Below are 17,098 nucleotides of genomic sequence, written 5' to 3'. Positions count from 1 at the left end.
ACGTTTACCCAATCTACAACTGTGGAATCTGATAAAGAAAGAAGGAAATATAATGAAATAGCTGATAAACATAGGATTTAATGAAAAAAACATATTATTTATATGATTATGGTCCAAATAAATGTCTTTCTTTGGAGACTTTATGACAAGTATTTGCATGGGGATGGGCTGGAGGGAGGCTGTATAGGCACGATCCTCCTCAGTATTATTAGCTTCTTTTAACTTTTATCTTTGCTAACCAAAATAGTACCCCGCTATAATTACTACAACAAAAAACGGCCTGCTAATTTCTATAGTTGAACAGTTGTCAAATATTCAGACAGATGCTGTGGAATGAATGAGACCAGCCTGACATGTATAAATGACATGATGCTATAACGTGTTCTACTTTGCTGTTATGTGTCCCCAATTATTTTTTTGGGCTATTTTCTGTTTGTCAAACTGACATATTGGTCTCACAGTCATATTTTGAAGGAGAAGATTAATCCCTAATACAAGCACCTGTTCTTTGCTCATGGCACTTTCAGGTTCCACAGTGCACAAGAAAGACAACTGCTTTTTGGTAATCTGGCATTTTTCTCAATTCCACCAAGATTTGTTTGTCTAAGATAGCAGGATTAACAACTATAACAACTATAATAACAACTATAGATGCATCACGGAACTTGGTGGAAGGATGTGTTATGTAATGTTTGGTCACAAGTATAGTAGTAACTTACATCAGTGTAAATTTACATTTTAGTTTCTGGGTAGTTGTATTTTGGTTTGTTCCTTACAGCAATATCAGAGATGGGCTACTTTAGGTGGGTTTAATGTGATCATTATGCAAAACACATGGTGTCTATCTTATCTCAACATGCAATATGGTGATAAAGGGCCAATCAGCTTATACTATATCAATCTATAATTTTAAGAATGAAAAGACCATAACCTGCATCCCCCTTTCTACTATATAAAAATATATCATCCTTTCTCCTTTTGTGACTCCGCATTCTTATAATATTTTATAGTTAGTTATTTCACTGTATATTGATGAAGGTTGCAGAATGGCTGAAGGAACGGTGACATTTTTTTTCAATATTTGTAGATGTGTGGTGATTAGTCGAGCTGTCAAAGGAAGCTGGTTATTTATTACGCTATAACAAACAGTATCTCCTTACTCCTGCCCCAGGGAACAGAACTCATACATTGCACAACCTGTTGATTCACATCTCTGTCCCCCTGCGATCACACTTACTCACACCAGTAATGAAAATATTATTATCTTCCCATCTATCTAGACCGGGAGTTTGCCAACGGTGGAGTTACCTGATCTAGCCCAGTCTGCTTTAACCACAGGCGACTGTGAATGTGACTGGGCTTGGAGAGGTGACGGGCTGGGGGTGATACAAAGAGTCTTCTGTTGAAGGGAGGCAGCCGTCCATAGAGCTGTTCTTTAATCTGTATATATCCCCACAAGCACATCTATGTTGTTGTTGTTTTTTATGTCTATCTGAGGGTGGAGAGGTGAGGGAAAGTTGAACAGGCAGTGATGTCAGAGCAGAGTGAAACACCAGACAAATCAATAAGATCAGCAAATGTCTACCTGTTGAAGTGACATCACTGTCTGTTGCACATTTCAATTTTTCTTTCTCTGAGAAAAAAACAAACCAACAAAAGATATGGATCTCATGGCCTCCATTACTTCATTTTTTAAATCTTTAATAATTTAATCTATTCTTGTGTGGCCTCAAACCTCCAGAGTGAAACATTAAATAACACAGCCACATAAGAACATTTAACAACTGTAAAGGTTTAATGAGGTGAAGGGAAAACACAATTAAAATAGCATTATTTATTGTCTAATTAAATGTAGGCTAATGAAAACAGGGATGTGATGTTTTTTTTTGTTTCAAATTAACTAAATGAGCGGTTAAGTTTTCATTTAACATTTTTATTTTTACTTTAAACATTTTCTACATTTTAAGATGATTTTACCTTCTTGTATTCATAGCTTTCACAACGTTTCACAACTTGGCTTAAATAACTCACGTCATAATTTATTTTTCTATTCTTTATTTTAAAATAAAGAAATTCATTTTATAAAGCGTTTTGCCGTAGATCATTTAATATATGACATTAGGCCTGAAACAGTGACATGCGCGCAAACATCACTTCAGTTTCTATACCGACAATGGCATAAATTACAGGTATGTGACAAATTATGATCAATGGAAACCGTTGACATAGAAATAGAACATTATTTCTAAAACATGTTTATCGATTCAGTTGAGAGATTCAGACCCTGTGGTTGTTTTGGAACAACCAGCGCTTTTTTAATGACGCTTGTTAGAGACTTAGAGATTATATTTTTGCTAGACCTTAACACCTATGCGTCATTTTTGCAATTTTGAACACATGCTTTGATGAAATAATAGAAATCTAGTGCAACTACGTTTCAATTCACATTTCTTTTAGCACAAAGGAATTATGAGGGAAATATGTTACGCTGTTCAAACTGAAGAAATGTCAGTATGCAGGTTCTTATTCTTATGCATATTCGTTGTTCATCTAAATTCTACAGTAATATTTGAAAGATTACTGGTTATTGGTTGCTATGACAGTTGCTCTATTTTTCTGTATTCCAAAACGAGGGAGGGCTGGGACTGATCCGGGGGCAATAGTTTGGAAAGTCATGACAGCATTCTCCGAGCTCTGAGTGGCCACGACCCTTGGATAAAAAATGTCCCGCGGACGTCTTGGCCGCTGCGAACTCATCTTGGCAGGTGCTAAAAGTGGCGGCGCACGGTATCTGATGTGAGTAAAAGTAGCTGGCCTGTCCGGAGATCATGTTGAAGGAGCACGGCTCCGACAGCGGCAGCGCGCACGGGTGCGGGACGGATGCGGAGAACGCCGTGCAGGCTGCAGCGCCGATCTGGTGGCGGCTGGACTGCGCGCAGCTGACTCCGATGTAGGACATGCCCTGGTGCGTGTGCAGGAGCCGGTCCGTGTCCCCGGCTGGACATGCTGAGCTCAGCCGGGACCTCTGGGACAGGAGGGACGCGGCGTGGCTGGAGAAGCGAGGGTGCGCGCTCAGGTAGGACAGGTTGCTGCTGCGCCCCGGGGACTGCAGCGGCAGGAAGGGGGGCACCGGCCAGTAGAAGGAGCCCGCTGCGGCCAGGGTCACGCTGGTGGCTGCACCACCGGGGGGCATCAGAGGACCTCCTGCTCCTCCTCGCTTCAGGGAGAGCTTGGTGCCGGTGCCGGACACGGCTCTGCGCCGGAGCTTCCCCGACGCGCCGCCGATGAACACGTCCTCGCTGCAGGGGTCCAGCATCCAGTAGTTGCCTTTGCCCGGGTCGTCGTAGTGGCGCGGCACTTTCACGAAACACTTGTTCAGACTCAGATTGTGCCTGATTGAGTTCTGCCAGCCCTGTCTGTTCTGTCGGTAGTACGGGAAGTTGTCCATGATGAACTCGTAGATGCCGTTCAGTGTGAGCCTTCGCTCCGGGCTCTGGCGGATCGCCATCATGATGAGCGCGTTGTAGCTGAAAGGAGGCTTCTCGCCTTTTACGCTTTCCTCTGGTCCAACATTGCGCTTTGGTTCATCCTTAATTCCATCTCGTTTGCCATGTGCAGTCGCCTCTTTACTGTCTTCTCTAGTGCACTGTTTTGGAGTTTCACACTTTATGTTGCCCTCACACTTCTCCTCGGGACTGGTTCTCCCTGGATGCGCCACTACGCGCAGTTTCTGAGACGCGGACGGAGACTCCTGGTCGCTCATCAGCCCTTCGCGTCTCCACAACAGGCTGCTGATACTGAACGAAGACTTGTGGAACAATCGCTCTGCAGAACTTTTCCATTTTTCTTCCATCTCAAGGGTTTCAAATCGACCCGAAAGATCCTTAAAGTTGTGGGAGGATCAGAGCTGCTCGCTGAGCGCACAGAGAGAAGAGGCGCTGCGTGCAGAGGCGTGAGGAGCCAGAGTCGCACTGTGGCCAGACAGCGTGACAACAAATGCGCATGATCAGCAACCTGGGGCACGTTACCTGCAAAAAGTAGTGGATTACTTAAAAACTGCATGGCGAAATATTTGGTGGAGTAAATTGTGCATGAGCCAGACTTGACGTTGATCCTCAGTTAAGAACAGAAGAACATAAATATATATTATTTTCAGATAAAGTTTTTCCTCCATTTAAACAGTTTCCCCACAAGATAAGGCCATTAATTAAAATGTTTATATTAAAATGTAGGCTACCATACTTCTTCCATAATAATTTTTAAAATCATAATATTAAACTCAATTATAAATCAGCAGGTAACGGCTAGTGTGGCATGTTTCACAGGCCGTGCGAGGAGACCCTTGGGATGAAAAATGAAATGTGTGTGCTGTCAATCTGTGTGACTGATCAGTGAACTCTGCAGCTTCAATTATAACACTTCCGTGACTCATGAAACTCAACCCTCTCACACGCGCCTTGCCCTCTGGGCTGCAGGCCTCATCCTCTCCCTCGTTCCTGTGTGCGCTCCTCTGTTGACACCATCATCTGGCAACAAGAAAAGACACTGATACAAAGGAAGGAGGAGAAGCCTGAACCATCATGTCGGTAATTGGAAAATTGGCCAAGACAAACACTAATTTACCAGTAAAGGACAGTATACATGTTGTATAACACTTCAGCAGCAAGATGATGGTTTTTAAGACTGTTACCACAAGATTATTCACACATGTCAATATGAAGGAAGGGATGATGGTTAAATACTATAACACGGAATCTACGGTTAATCCAAAACAAACAGAAGCTTTCTTTGTAAAGAAAAACATATGATTGTATAATTACTCAACACCTGAAAATCGTCAGCCGACTGGTAACAAATACTGGAATTTATAAGTGTCAATTTAATAATTTTAATAACTTCCACATAAGACATTTTGACATGGAAAGTACAGATATTTGTGATTATTAACATGGCTCTGTTCAGTTCATGTGTCGCTGCCATTCAGCCGAGCAGCTATGGAATTCAGCCACATTTCATTTAAACCTATGGTGGTGGAGTAGTGCACAAATATTTCAGAGCAGCCCATCCAACAAAGGATAAAAGTTGTATGTCATAAACAGTGACATGTGAAACTACTCTTTCATAGTAAGTTCAACGCTGTCCCTTAACTTCTGATTTGCAGATTTTGCATCAGTACTGGCTCACAGACTGTGAGACAGCTACATAATTAAATACTACTACAACAAAAATAAGTTAGTATACTATGTATGCCCATGATTATGCTGAAGCACACCCCTGTACCGCCTTTGCTTTTCTAACTGTAATACGTCACAGTGTGTGCCTTGAAAAAGAGAAAAGGCCCTGGGCGCTTCCCATAAGACAACAGCTCATCCCTTCAGAAGTGAAATGAGCATGTTCAGACAGCTGACTAACATTTTATTGTCTTCCTCGGGCTCAGTAAACAGACATTTTTTTTCAAAAACTTTAACTGTTAATGATGCTACCCAACAGATATGCACAGATAGCGATTTGCTGCAACCTCTGTTAATCAATGCAACGTATTTCCGTAGCGTTCAGTAGCAGAGAGGGGTGATAAATGGCCTATGAGGGGTTGAGTCAGGGCCTTATGTTGTATGATATTCTTAGTTTGACAGTACTGGTTCAAAGGCCACCATACATCCAGGGGCGTTGCAACATAGTATAGGCAAAACAGGGATATGGGGGCCCTCCCGAAACTGGCTGATTATGTAAGTCCACAATAACAGCAGTTTTACAAGAACCCCCCCTTAACTTCTATGGTTGGCTGACTACAGGACAGTGAGGAGGCGGAGGTCTGTTTGTTTTGGGTTGACATCAATTTTGTCTCGAGCCCCCGAAGTCTCTTGAAACGCCCCTGCAAACATCCTTAATTGCTTTTATATTGTGTATTTTTCTGATGAGGTTTATAAAACACTCACTCTGCCATATCTGTGCTCTTTCTTACATTTATCTGTGCCCGAGACTTAACCTTTTCCCGAATCATGGTGAAGTATCTGTTACATTTTCAGGTATAAGGTTATATAGACAAACACCTGGAAAACTATATGAGAGCCTATTTTCATGATATAGGAGTGTATATATATATATTCTTTTTGAGTTATATAAAAAGTGTGTATAAGTGTGAATTACACACTGAAAAAACCTGTTTGTGCATTGAAATCAGTCCTGATACGTTAATCCAGTGTGTCTCTAACTCAGTGGCCTTTAAAAGATTTGTCAACAGTAAAAGCCAGTGCAGGCTCTGAGGGGGGCAAAGGTCATAGTAGGGACATTTTTGTGAGATGATTTTTTCTCCCCTTTGATTGAATAAACTAAAAAAGTATAATAAAGATTATATTATTAATGTTTTTGACCACAGTAGAAAGTATGGATCATTTAATCTTATATAAAAGTAACAGGCCTGAACCACCTCAGACAACAGGCCGTGCTTTTCCTTACTTATATTTCATACCTTTTTTATGTCATCAAAGCTGTATAACGTCTTGTCTGGCGTATGACCGAGGTCATACGCCAGACATCAGGCACGATGACTGGAAAAACACATGTAAACTGTTACCATTATAACCTCTCTTTGGTCAATTTGATAGGGGCCTCCCACTGTAATCCCCTGTTCTCACAAGTAAGCACTTGCTGGGAATGTTTGAGGAGCTGCAGAAAGCACGCACTGCTGTCTCAACACTTGTAATCCCCATAGATCTTATTCTCTGTTCTCTCCTCCACACAAAGACAACCTGTTGGCCTTTATAAAACACATTACATTGTTATTTTAATTCATTCTGTTAGAGGACTACTACTCAAGTGTTTGTGGCCCAGATGGTGAAATCCAAGCAGCAGTGCAACAAAATGGGTAAACTTTGACCTTTTTGGTAGAGGGCAAGCACAGAGAGACATCTACCTACTAATTCCTCAAATGTCTTTTTGTCTGCGTGTGGAATAGATATCTTGCAAAGTGATCATCTGGTCGACTTCACACTTGCCATGTGTATTCATTATAGCCTAGGGAAGTGCAGTATCTAATTTGGTGCGATGCAATTCTTTAAATGTTAACCAAATTATCAATAATAAATATTAAAAGGTTTGACTGTTGAACGTTTCATCCTTGGAGGAACTACAGTGGTGGTCTGAAATGGCAACAGCACTCACAGAATCACTTCCTGTTTGGCATTTTTTCTTCAAAGTAATAAAACACTGTTGATATTTTGCTGCAATGCTTAAAATTGAGCTGTAATACAGAGATTATGTTTTGAAAAGATGTGAACTTGGGTCTGAGGATTGTGTCACTTGCTTAACAGATATTTTAACTATTATGTAATATATATATAGAGAGAAATAAAATCATTTAAAAAAATATATGAGCCTCATGCCTGAACAGAAATGATTTTATGAAAAAACATTGACGATCAAATTTTTACTACAGATAAACCAGGTACATTACATTACATTTCATTTAGCTGACGCTTTTATCCAAAGCGACTTACAATAAGTGCATTCAACCATGAGGGTACAAACCCAGAACAAGAAGAATCAAGAAAGTAGAATTCAATAAAACCAAACTACAAAGTGCTATAGGTTAGTGCCATATAAGTGCTACTAAATCGCTACTCAAAAAAAATGTTATGTCATTGGGGAGCTTGTTTGACCATTTAGGAGCCAGGACAGCAAACAGTCCTGATTTTGTTGAGTGAGTAGCTCGCAGTGGACGGGCTGGGTGTAAGGTTTGGGTTAGGGTTATAAGTCTGCATCAGACTGTTTATAAAAATCTCTGCACACAGGGTCGAGCACACAATTAAGAAGTGACTCAGTAATGACAAATAATCATGATGTAGCTCCAGAGCATTAACTCAGACCAGGAAAACAGCCCATCCCAAATATGCAGGTTTACAGCGCAAACTGCATTCGTTTAATTAATTAATTAAATAATCAGAATATCAGTAACAACTGGTATTTATTTCCAAAAGCTGGTAGAATGGGTTAAATTCAAGGAAATGTTTATTTTGCACCATAGTCCTCTGATAACAATATAAAACGAAGTATCCCTAATGTAAAATGTGTCGTACACCACAAAAAAATGTTGCCACCTGGATTCAGTTTAAAAGATTCTGACATATCTTTTTACATATCTTAAATAGTTTGTCAACATTTTGTCCTTCTTGACAGGGACTTTGGGTCTCATCATCTCATGGTCTCAATGTTCATATTACACATATCTCTTTTTAGTTTTTGAAATATATAATCAATTTTTTTTATTATACTATATTTTTATATTTAAACATAAGCACAAATATACCACAGCAACATCCTTGTATGTGTAAACCTACTTGGCAATAGACCCAGATTCTGATGTCTTTCTCTGAGAGAAAAAGGCAGCAAATTCATTGTGAAATCTGTGTGACATCTCTCTTTCACAACTGAAGACTGAAAAAAAAAAGGAAGCTTCCGTGCATCATCCAAGGATCTATTTTTCATACCAGAAAGAATCCTCCTCCAACACGGCCAGCAGGATTTATATGGTTCCCCTCAGTTTTGGTAGTGCAGAATAAAGCTTCTCTCCTGGACATTCTGTGTCAGCCAGGTCTCTGTGTCCCAACAGAGAAAACTCTTTACATAAAAAGCCCTGGGAAACTCCAGATTGCAGAAGCTGTTTGACCGACAGTATCGCCTCTTTGCTTGGTACATCATCTGAAATCAAAAAACAAAAAGCATTTTATCTCTGTGCTGAAAGCTCATTGAAACTGCAGCTCTTTATGCTCCTACACCCTATAGATACATAATGAGCTCAGAGGTGGGAAGAAACTAATAACAAATACTTCATGACTTTATTGTAGTGGATTTTTCAGGTTTGTTTACTTAACTTAAGTATTTATTTTATTCAACAAATGTTTACTTTTACTCCCTAGATTTTAACACAAATATCTGTATTTTCAACCCCTAACAATTTTTGAACAGGCTCGTTACTTTCATTTTAATGCATTTGAGAGAATGTAAAAAAAATATTTTGCATCATTGAACACAGAAAAGAAGATTCCTTGTTCAATATCTATCAGTGAATATCACACACAACCTAGGTAACACAACGTAAAAGACGCATCAAGACGAAACAGAAGTAAGTGAAGAATCAGCCAACATTGATGAAGAAGCACAGCAAATAAACATTCCCAAACCCCGGCCTTATTTAAACTAGGAATACTTCATTCAATACATTGTACAGATTTTCTGCTGGAAAGTTTTTCATGCTCACAATTCTTTTCTTGCTTCAACTTGTTTTTAGTTTATTGTTTCATATCCTACTTGAAGTAAGAGTGGTTAAAGTTAAATAGTCTCCAAATGATATTGATGTGACATGAGTCTCAGATGGCTTTGTGCAGATACAGCTGGGAGAAATGTCCTAGGGAAACTTTTTATACTTTGAGTATATTTCAATGCCTCTACTTTTATACTTTTACTTGAGTAAAGAAATAGATTCATAACTTATACTTTCCATGTGGTAGTTTTGAACACTACCACACTTGCAGTATCTGTACCCCTGTAACTTCTTAAATATTTTTTTATTAGCAGCAACTATTGCCCTCTCTCTGTCCTGGGAGAGGGATCCCTCACTTGCAACTCTGAGGTTTTTCCACTAAAAGAAGTTTTTTAGTAAGGGTTAGGAGAGAAGATGTCGCACCTTGTTAAGCCCTTTGAGGCACATTTGTGAATGTGGGCTATACAAATAAAATTGAACTTGAGTAAAGAATGTGTGTACTTCTGCCACCTCTGGATGTGCTGTTATTGCTGCGTCAATATAATGATAAAGAAAAAAAATAGCTTACTGTTGAAATTGCCAATGAAGGCAATGCCCAGGGAGTCATGATTGTTTCCTTTGGAATGTGCCCCAACCACACCCCAGCCACGGCCCTCGAACACGATGCCGCCTTCTTCAACGAGAAAACTGACACAAACACAAAGTGATTCTGAGAATCTTTGAAGACTGAAAACTGGCAGATACCAAACGTCCATGACATTTAAAGACAAAGCTACTCACTTATATCCAATGTCACTGAAGCCTCTCTCTGTCATGTGAACTCGCTGGATGCTGAAGACCTGCTTCTTACCCTTCTCCAGGCCACTGCAGCTTGGGGTTGCAGTGTGGTGTATGACAACTCTTCGGGCCAAGCTCTTCAGACTCTCCCTCTCTTTAGGTGGAGCTGCTCCCCACTGCGCCCTTGACACTATACTCACTGAAAGACAATCAGAATCATATTCTAAACAAAAAATTGGCTTACATCTTCATTGAAAATGTCATCAGAAGTAATCATTGAACTAGATAAGGCAGTTTGTTGTCATACCATTTTGCTCCATGACTTGATGCCTGTTGCCTTCAGTTGTTCTGACTGACTAGCAGCAGAGGGTGCAGCCGCCTTATCCAAGAGCCTGCTTTTTCAGGAGGTGTGGTCATGGGAAGTACACCTTCATGTTATTTTCCATGGCTGAGTAATCAGCTGCAGTGACACAACTGAACCGGTTTGGAATATACATTTGAAGAAAAAGGAAGTGGGATTGAAACTAAATATTCTATGTTGAGCAGTAAATGTGGTTTATTTCCTCTAAATCAGACAAGACTGCGTCAAAGTTCATGCCAAATATCACAGGAGTCAAAGGAAACACAAAAAGGTGTAACTCCGGAAACTGTATATAATACTGTAGATGACAAGTAACTATCCATGCTGCCAAAAGCACAGGTGTGTGTCTGTGTGTTTGAATAAAGACTCAGAGACATTTTAAACAAACGATTCTTTTAATCTAACAAACACATTTGAAAATGACAACTGTTAAAAATAAATTGACACATTATGATCAGCTTCACTCCGTCCATCTGTGTCCACAGTGAGGAGCCGTGCAGACATAGTACAGTCTCATAGCGTCCTGGAAGAAAAACACAGCGTTAGTTTAAAAAAGTACGTCTTCTATTCAGTTGATGAAATCCAGACAAAAGATTTGTGGACGACAAAGCCAATATATTTCCTTGCTGAGATTTTCATAATTGACCATGGTAGGATGGTGGGTAAGTGTGGATGAGGGGGGCAGGTCGGTACAATATTGTCCTCAAGCCTTTTCATTAACAAGTGAAAAATGACATGCTGACCACAGAAAGCTGATAAACTCATCCATACACTATCTAAAGACTAAAGGTCATGCACAGTGTATTTAATTCATAATTACCTCTGCCTTCATACTGTGGGACTGGAAGAACACTGCCTCCTTGTGACCACATCTGGGAAGAGACATGGTTTGTGCAAAATCAATAACAGTCTAAATCTACATTACCGTGCTCTATAGGGAACCAAAGTTTATGCAGGGGAACAAATACAAAGTTTAAAATGTGTACAAAAACATTAAATAAAAATACATATTATATTAATATAATAATATTAGAGTGTTACTAATAGAGAAATAGAAAAAACATTGCTGAATCTGCACTAAAATGTAATTGTGCTCTTCCAAAAATGTTCATGGAAATTGGTTGAGTAGTTTTTTCATAATCATACAAAAAACTAAATAAAATGCAGACAAAATCATAACCTTCTTGGTGAAGATAAAAAAGTCAGTGCCCTTTGCAATTTCCACACTGCCCCTGCATGTGTGAGTGTATCTACAGTCAGATTGTTTAATCATCATAAATACTTTCAAAAATGTCCATATAAAGTCAATAAGTGGTGTGCTGTCTTGACTGGGGTGTCTGTGGTGACCACCATGAGTCATCAATTTAGTAATAATGTGAATTAGATGACTACAGCAGAGAGAGGTAATTGTTTAAACCCACTACGTCTATGTTTAGTTTGTGTATCCCTAAATATATATGCAGCAAGTTTTTTGTCACAAAAGGTGACAACTGGGTTAAGGTCACATATCAACAATAAATAGAGAAATAGAAAATACTAATCGGATTTTCCGAATACGACCACAATGTTATAAAAAGCCAAAAAACTTTGAAAGTCTGTCTCTCCAATTCAAATGGAGAGGTTAGCTGGCTGGTCAAGAATAAAAGCACTTTGATGGACTAACCTTCCTGTGATTCTCTCTTAATTTTTTATTTACGTATTTTGTTTATTTAGCATTCAGCTAAATAAATAGCATTTAGCATATGTTTTGCTTGTTATACTGCTCTATCGATACTGCTCTTGTGATTACACTTTTATGATCCCTGTTGCTTTGATTATGTAAAGCACCTTGTAAACCTTGTTTCGGAAAGGTGCTTAATAAATAAAGATTATTATTAGTATTATAAAACAGCAAATAAATAGAAGACACGCTATTAATGGCAGAGCCCAAAAAGTGTGTGTGGTATAACTCACTTGGGACAGGGATGATCCTCTGTTCTTGGTAAAGTTGGATCCTGAGATACATCAGCGATGATTTGCGTCAGCTCACTGGAGAAAAACAATATTACATTGGAAACGTGTTTCTTTCAATATTTTGGCTCCATCATCATGGAAAAGCCAAGTGGTTTCTATTTTAACTGTTATACACACTTTTGTAATGCATTAGTGGTTATGGAAGAAGGTCAGATTTTAAAGCAGAAATTAAACTGGGATTGATGAACTGTATTAGTCACATTTCAAGCATATCGCATTCTTAATAAAAAGTTGGGCACAGTGGTTTTTATTACTTACTCAACCTCGTGTGTGATCTTATTGACGTATATGCAGCTGTTGTCTGCCTCTTGTTGGTAGTCACAATTCCTGCACTGTGGGTGGAGATAATTTCAATTACACACAAAACAGGACAAAACGGTTATTGGTTGATACAGAAAAATGGATTAGAGGCATACAATAGACATCTATGCACACAGCCTTCTCATAAGTTTGCAACTGCCACAAACAGCGGCAGGTCAGAGTCACTTGAGTCATTACGGTATCTGCTCTCTTCAGAGAAGTAGGGAAGTCCCATCATAGTTTGGCTGTTCATTTGTTTTAATCACTCAGGAAAAATACTTAGACCTCACAATTCTTATAAGGATGTATTTAGTTATTTTATTTAACTATTCTTTACAAGAAAAAACTAAAGTTTGCATATATGCCTTCATTTTGAAAGACATATTTAGTAGTCATTGTTACAAATGAAATTTCGTGAAACATTAGCGCTTTTTAAAAAGTTTATAAATGTGTATCTCTCAGTTCAAGAATCGGTCAAGAAATATACTTTATATTATCAGCAATCTTTGCATTTTCTTCGATCCCCAGTAGTCCTAGTAGGAACAGAGCTTATAGGCTAAATGCATCTTATTGTAAAACTACGTTTAAATGTTGAGGTGGCGATGAACCTAAGAATAAGTGACCATTCGTCATTTCTGCTTCAACAGAGAATGACCCTTATATCAGGGACACACGTAAATGTTTGACGTGATTTCATCATAACTCATTCATAGAGGAGGATCATCGAATGTCTGTCCACTCGATATCGGACTTGAACACCACCTCAACACTCTGGTGTGTTTAGGCTTCAGGTAAATTATCTGAGGGAGCAAACAGCTGTGATGGACTCGTAACTTTTCATGTTACAGACCAGAGGCAGAATCCGCCCCTGGCAACGAGACACTCACCGCATAAAGCAGGACCCGGTTCTCCTTGTCTTCTTTAGGGTACAACATGTTGTTACTGCAACACAGAGTCCGTGTGTTAAGCGGGTTCAGAGTTAAACAAAGTCAGTTTCACATGTCGCAGCTAGTAGCTAGCTAGTTAGCTAGGTGGACTTATCTAACCTCCATTTGGCCACAGACTCACCATTCTTGACAAAACCGAATCCCGACAAACCCGGGTTCGTAAGTTCCAGCGTCTAAATCCATCGGAGGAACTAGTGATGGAAGATAAACTTGACAAATAGAACAGATGTGAGGCTAGGTCACTGCGCACTGCCGCTAGCGCGTCCAGCCGTTTGAAAACACGGCATCTGCGCATGTGCTGTGTAATAATAAACATGGGCTCACCCCAGAGAGAGCGCCTCCTAGGAGTCGGAGGGCGATAGTGTTGTGACGTCACATGTCGAGGCTTGTGTTAATGACGTTCGAAGCCACGCGAGCCGGCCGTACCACCGCGAACGTCATAATTTTTAAATAAAAATGAATAAAATGTTGTCCCTATTTTACGTGTTAAATGTTCTCCCTAGTAACACAAGCACAGTCACATCACAACCACCCTCTGCCCAATTTATTTCCACTTTCCCTTTTGACCCCACCATTGTATCATAAAGACAGACACCATATTAATGAGTTCATAATTTATGTATTGGCGTCAGAAACATCATTCATTAATTTAATCAATGCAAAGCCTCACGCACCAAAGTCATGGTGTCATTATTATCACTCTGCCTGTTTTACATTTATTGTCCACTTGATGGCGCAGTAGAGCAAATGAAGCACCATGAAGCTCCGGCCCATGAGTGAACCAATTGGATGGAAAGCGTCAATGCTTCATGAAGCTTCATCTCGCCATCACTACCTTTTATGCTTGGCCTCTTTATAACAAATACAATCAAACAAACAGCTTTTTACCTGTTGCTGGCTCGCAGAAGAATGCCATACATGTTACAAAGACAGAGACACCAACTGAAGTGTTATTCAGATTAGTTTGGAACCGGTTTGTTTATCTTGGGAGTTCTTTCTTCTAAATGGTAGGGAATTTATTATAAGGAGAATAAAAATGACAAAACATTTTTGTGTCAGTGCTGGTTTTTATGACTGGTAATATCTGGTTAAACAATAGTATATAAAGTGAGGAATGCAGGCAGCGAATGCAGGAATCTGCATTTCAACTATGATAAAAGTTCAGGACCTTATCTTACTGTTGGAAAGACAGAAAAAAAACATGCTTAGTATTGTAATACAGATGGTTTCATGCAATAATATCAGGGCAATACAGAAATGTTTACTGTGAAGCAATATGAGTCATCTACAAGGCAGATGAAGACACATATCAGGGAATTTCCGAGTTAATGCATCTTTTATTACATGGTGTATTGTGTCCTGCAAATTGTTGTTTAACATATAGTTGACCTACGAAACCTCCTTCTGTACCTCCACTCAAGTCACCTGCACACAATGTGACTGATCGAGTTTTGACATTTTGTCTTTATTGATAGGGAAGCACGAGCATGAAATGGGGACAGAGTGTGGGTAAGACATGCAGCAAAGGGCCGGGTTGGAACCAAACCTGAGGCCACTGCAGGAGGACTGGAGCCTCCATGTCTGTCTTCAAACAGTTTACTGCCAAATAAAATCAAAATGCCACCCAATGATTATAGTAATTTTAAATAAAAGCAAATATGCTTTCATCTATGTAATGTTTACTATGACTAGGGACATGGTTATGCAAAATTAAAATGTCTGAATGACTTTAAATTCTTTATACACGACTGTACAGACTTGGTAAAAAACCATTAGATCTCATATTAAAAGTGACTGTGCAGGGAGGAAGAAAGTAAAATATAAGCAATGCTATCTAAAGACTGACCAGTATATCTGCTGATTTCAGTCTAAAGCAGCTGAGTAAGTGATTGAAAATAAAAAAAAAATAATTAACTGTTCTGACAAGCACAAAATCCAGTCTCACTGACTGTTTGTGGGGATTTGACAAATTCTTGTCTGCTCTCAGAAATTGGATTGGATTGGATTCAATTTATTGTCATTACACAGAGTACAAGTACAGAGGCAACGAAATGTAAACTAAAAGCACTAATTATCTGCAATAGCAAAGGTGGAGACTAGTAATGGTATTCAGAATTATTTTTAATTCACAGAGTCAAATGAGTCACCATCCTGGTGTCGACAGATTAACAGATGGTGATCACATCTCTTTAAACTGATATCACTCTTTTGTAACAACACTACAACAAGAGGCAGGAAAAACAGAATTATAGAGTAAACCTAAACCAGAAGAAAGAATAGGAACTGAATCGAGACACAACAACATCTTCACACACAGGTAAATAGTTTCAGTGTTTCTGTCTCTAGCTTACAATATGTATGTTCAAGCACTTGAGTCAAGAAGAAGTACCGTCCTGATCACTTATAGAACACGCAGATTAGAGTTTAAAAAATCCCAGTAGAGCAAATGAAGCACCATGAAGCTCCGGCCCATGAGTGAACCAATTGGATGGAAAGCGTCAATGCTTCATGAAGCTTCATCTCGCCATCACTACCTTTTATGCTTGGCCTCTTTATAACAAATACAATCAAACAAACAGCTTTTTACCTGTTGCTGGCTCGCAGAAGAATGCCATACATGTTACAAAGACAGAGACACCAACTGAAGTGTTATTCAGATTAGTTTGGAACCGGTTTGTTTATCTTGGGAGTTCTTTCTTCTAAATGGTAGGGAATTTATTATAAGGAGAATAAAAATGACAAAACATTTTTGTGTCAGTGCTGGTTTTTATGACTGGTAATATCTGGTTAAACAATAGTATATAAAGTGAGGAATGCAGGCAGCGAATGCAGGAATCTGCATTTCAACTATGATAAAAGTTCAGGACCTTATCTTACTGTTGGAAAGACAGAAAAAAAACATGCTTAGTATTGTAATACAGATGGTTTCATGCAATAATATCAGGGCAATACAGAAATGTTTACTGTGAAGCAATATGAGTCATCTACAAGGCAGATGAAGACACATATCAGGGAATTTCCGAGTTAATGCATCTTTTATTACATGGTGTATTGTGTCCTGCAAATTGTTGGTTAACATATAGTTGACCTACGAAACCTCCTTCTGTACCTCCACTCAAGTCACCTGCACACAATGTGACTGATCGAGTTTTGACATTTTGTCTTTATTGATAGGGAAGCACGAGCACAATATGTATGTTCAAGCACTTGAGTCAAGAAGAAGTACCGTCCTGATCACTTATAGAACACGCAGATTAGAGTTTAAAAAATCCCAAAAGTTGTGCAAGTAGAAGAAGTAGCCTGTTGCACTGGCTACTTCTCTACCTAGTTCCATTTATAGCCCACTGATTTAGCCTACAGAGGGGATTACACACTGCTGTTAACAGTGCTCTGTCTCTTTAGCAATAGTGGGTGCCTGTTATATATATATATATATATCCC

At 39.2% G+C, this 17,098-nt stretch overlaps 3 protein-coding genes across 3 annotated transcripts; all 3 read right to left on the bottom strand.

Moving 5' to 3' along the window:
* Window positions 1–2,608: 2,608 nt before the first annotated feature.
* Window positions 2,609–3,853, bottom strand: foxg1c (forkhead box G1c). The gene has a single exon (XM_061073803.1). The coding sequence runs from the start codon at window positions 3,851–3,853 to the stop codon at window positions 2,609–2,611; it is 1,245 nt and encodes a 414-aa protein (XP_060929786.1).
* A 4,668-nt stretch (window positions 3,854–8,521) lies between these two features.
* Window positions 8,522–10,632, bottom strand: pglyrp5 (peptidoglycan recognition protein 5). Its single transcript, XM_061073458.1, is given in 6 exon segments — window positions 8,522–8,697; window positions 9,828–9,946; window positions 10,040–10,235; window positions 10,344–10,367; window positions 10,370–10,428; window positions 10,613–10,632. Coding segments are annotated over 6 exon segments (594 nt in total).
* A 141-nt stretch (window positions 10,633–10,773) lies between these two features.
* Window positions 10,774–13,936, bottom strand: polr2i (RNA polymerase II subunit I). Its single transcript, XM_061073331.1, has 6 exons — window positions 13,779–13,936; window positions 13,598–13,652; window positions 12,669–12,742; window positions 12,351–12,425; window positions 11,218–11,269; window positions 10,774–10,920 (listed from the first exon to the last, which is right to left on the bottom strand). The coding sequence occupies exons 1-6, from the start codon at window positions 13,838–13,840 to the stop codon at window positions 10,858–10,860; spliced, it is 381 nt and encodes a 126-aa protein (XP_060929314.1). The 5' UTR covers window positions 13,841–13,936; the 3' UTR covers window positions 10,774–10,857.
* Between the last annotated feature and the right edge of the window lie 3,162 nt (window positions 13,937–17,098).

Source organism: Limanda limanda, chromosome 6, assembly GCF_963576545.1.
Source record: "Limanda limanda chromosome 6, fLimLim1.1, whole genome shotgun sequence".
Taxonomy (NCBI): domain Eukaryota; kingdom Metazoa; phylum Chordata; class Actinopteri; order Pleuronectiformes; family Pleuronectidae; genus Limanda; species Limanda limanda.
Note: the sequence above shows the minus strand (reverse complement) of the source record. Positions and strands in the feature narration are given on the sequence as shown.

Bases quoted from the DNA above. Each gene is read 5' to 3' on its own strand.
- polr2i (XM_061073331.1), bottom strand. From the start codon at position 13,840: ATGGATTTAGACGCTGGAACTTACGAACCCGGGTTTGTCGGGATTCGG. The intron at 13,653-13,778 runs GTGAGTCTGTGG...TCTGTGTTGCAG, and splicing joins ATTCGGTTTTGTCAAGAATG to TAACAACATGTTGTACCCTA. The intron at 12,426-12,668 runs GTAAGTAATAAA...GTTTTTCTCCAG, and splicing joins AAGATCACACACGAGGTTGA to TGAGCTGACGCAAATCATCG.
- foxg1c (XM_061073803.1), bottom strand. From the start codon at position 3,853: ATGGAAGAAAAATGGAAAAGTTCTGCAGAGCGATTGTTCCACAAGTCT.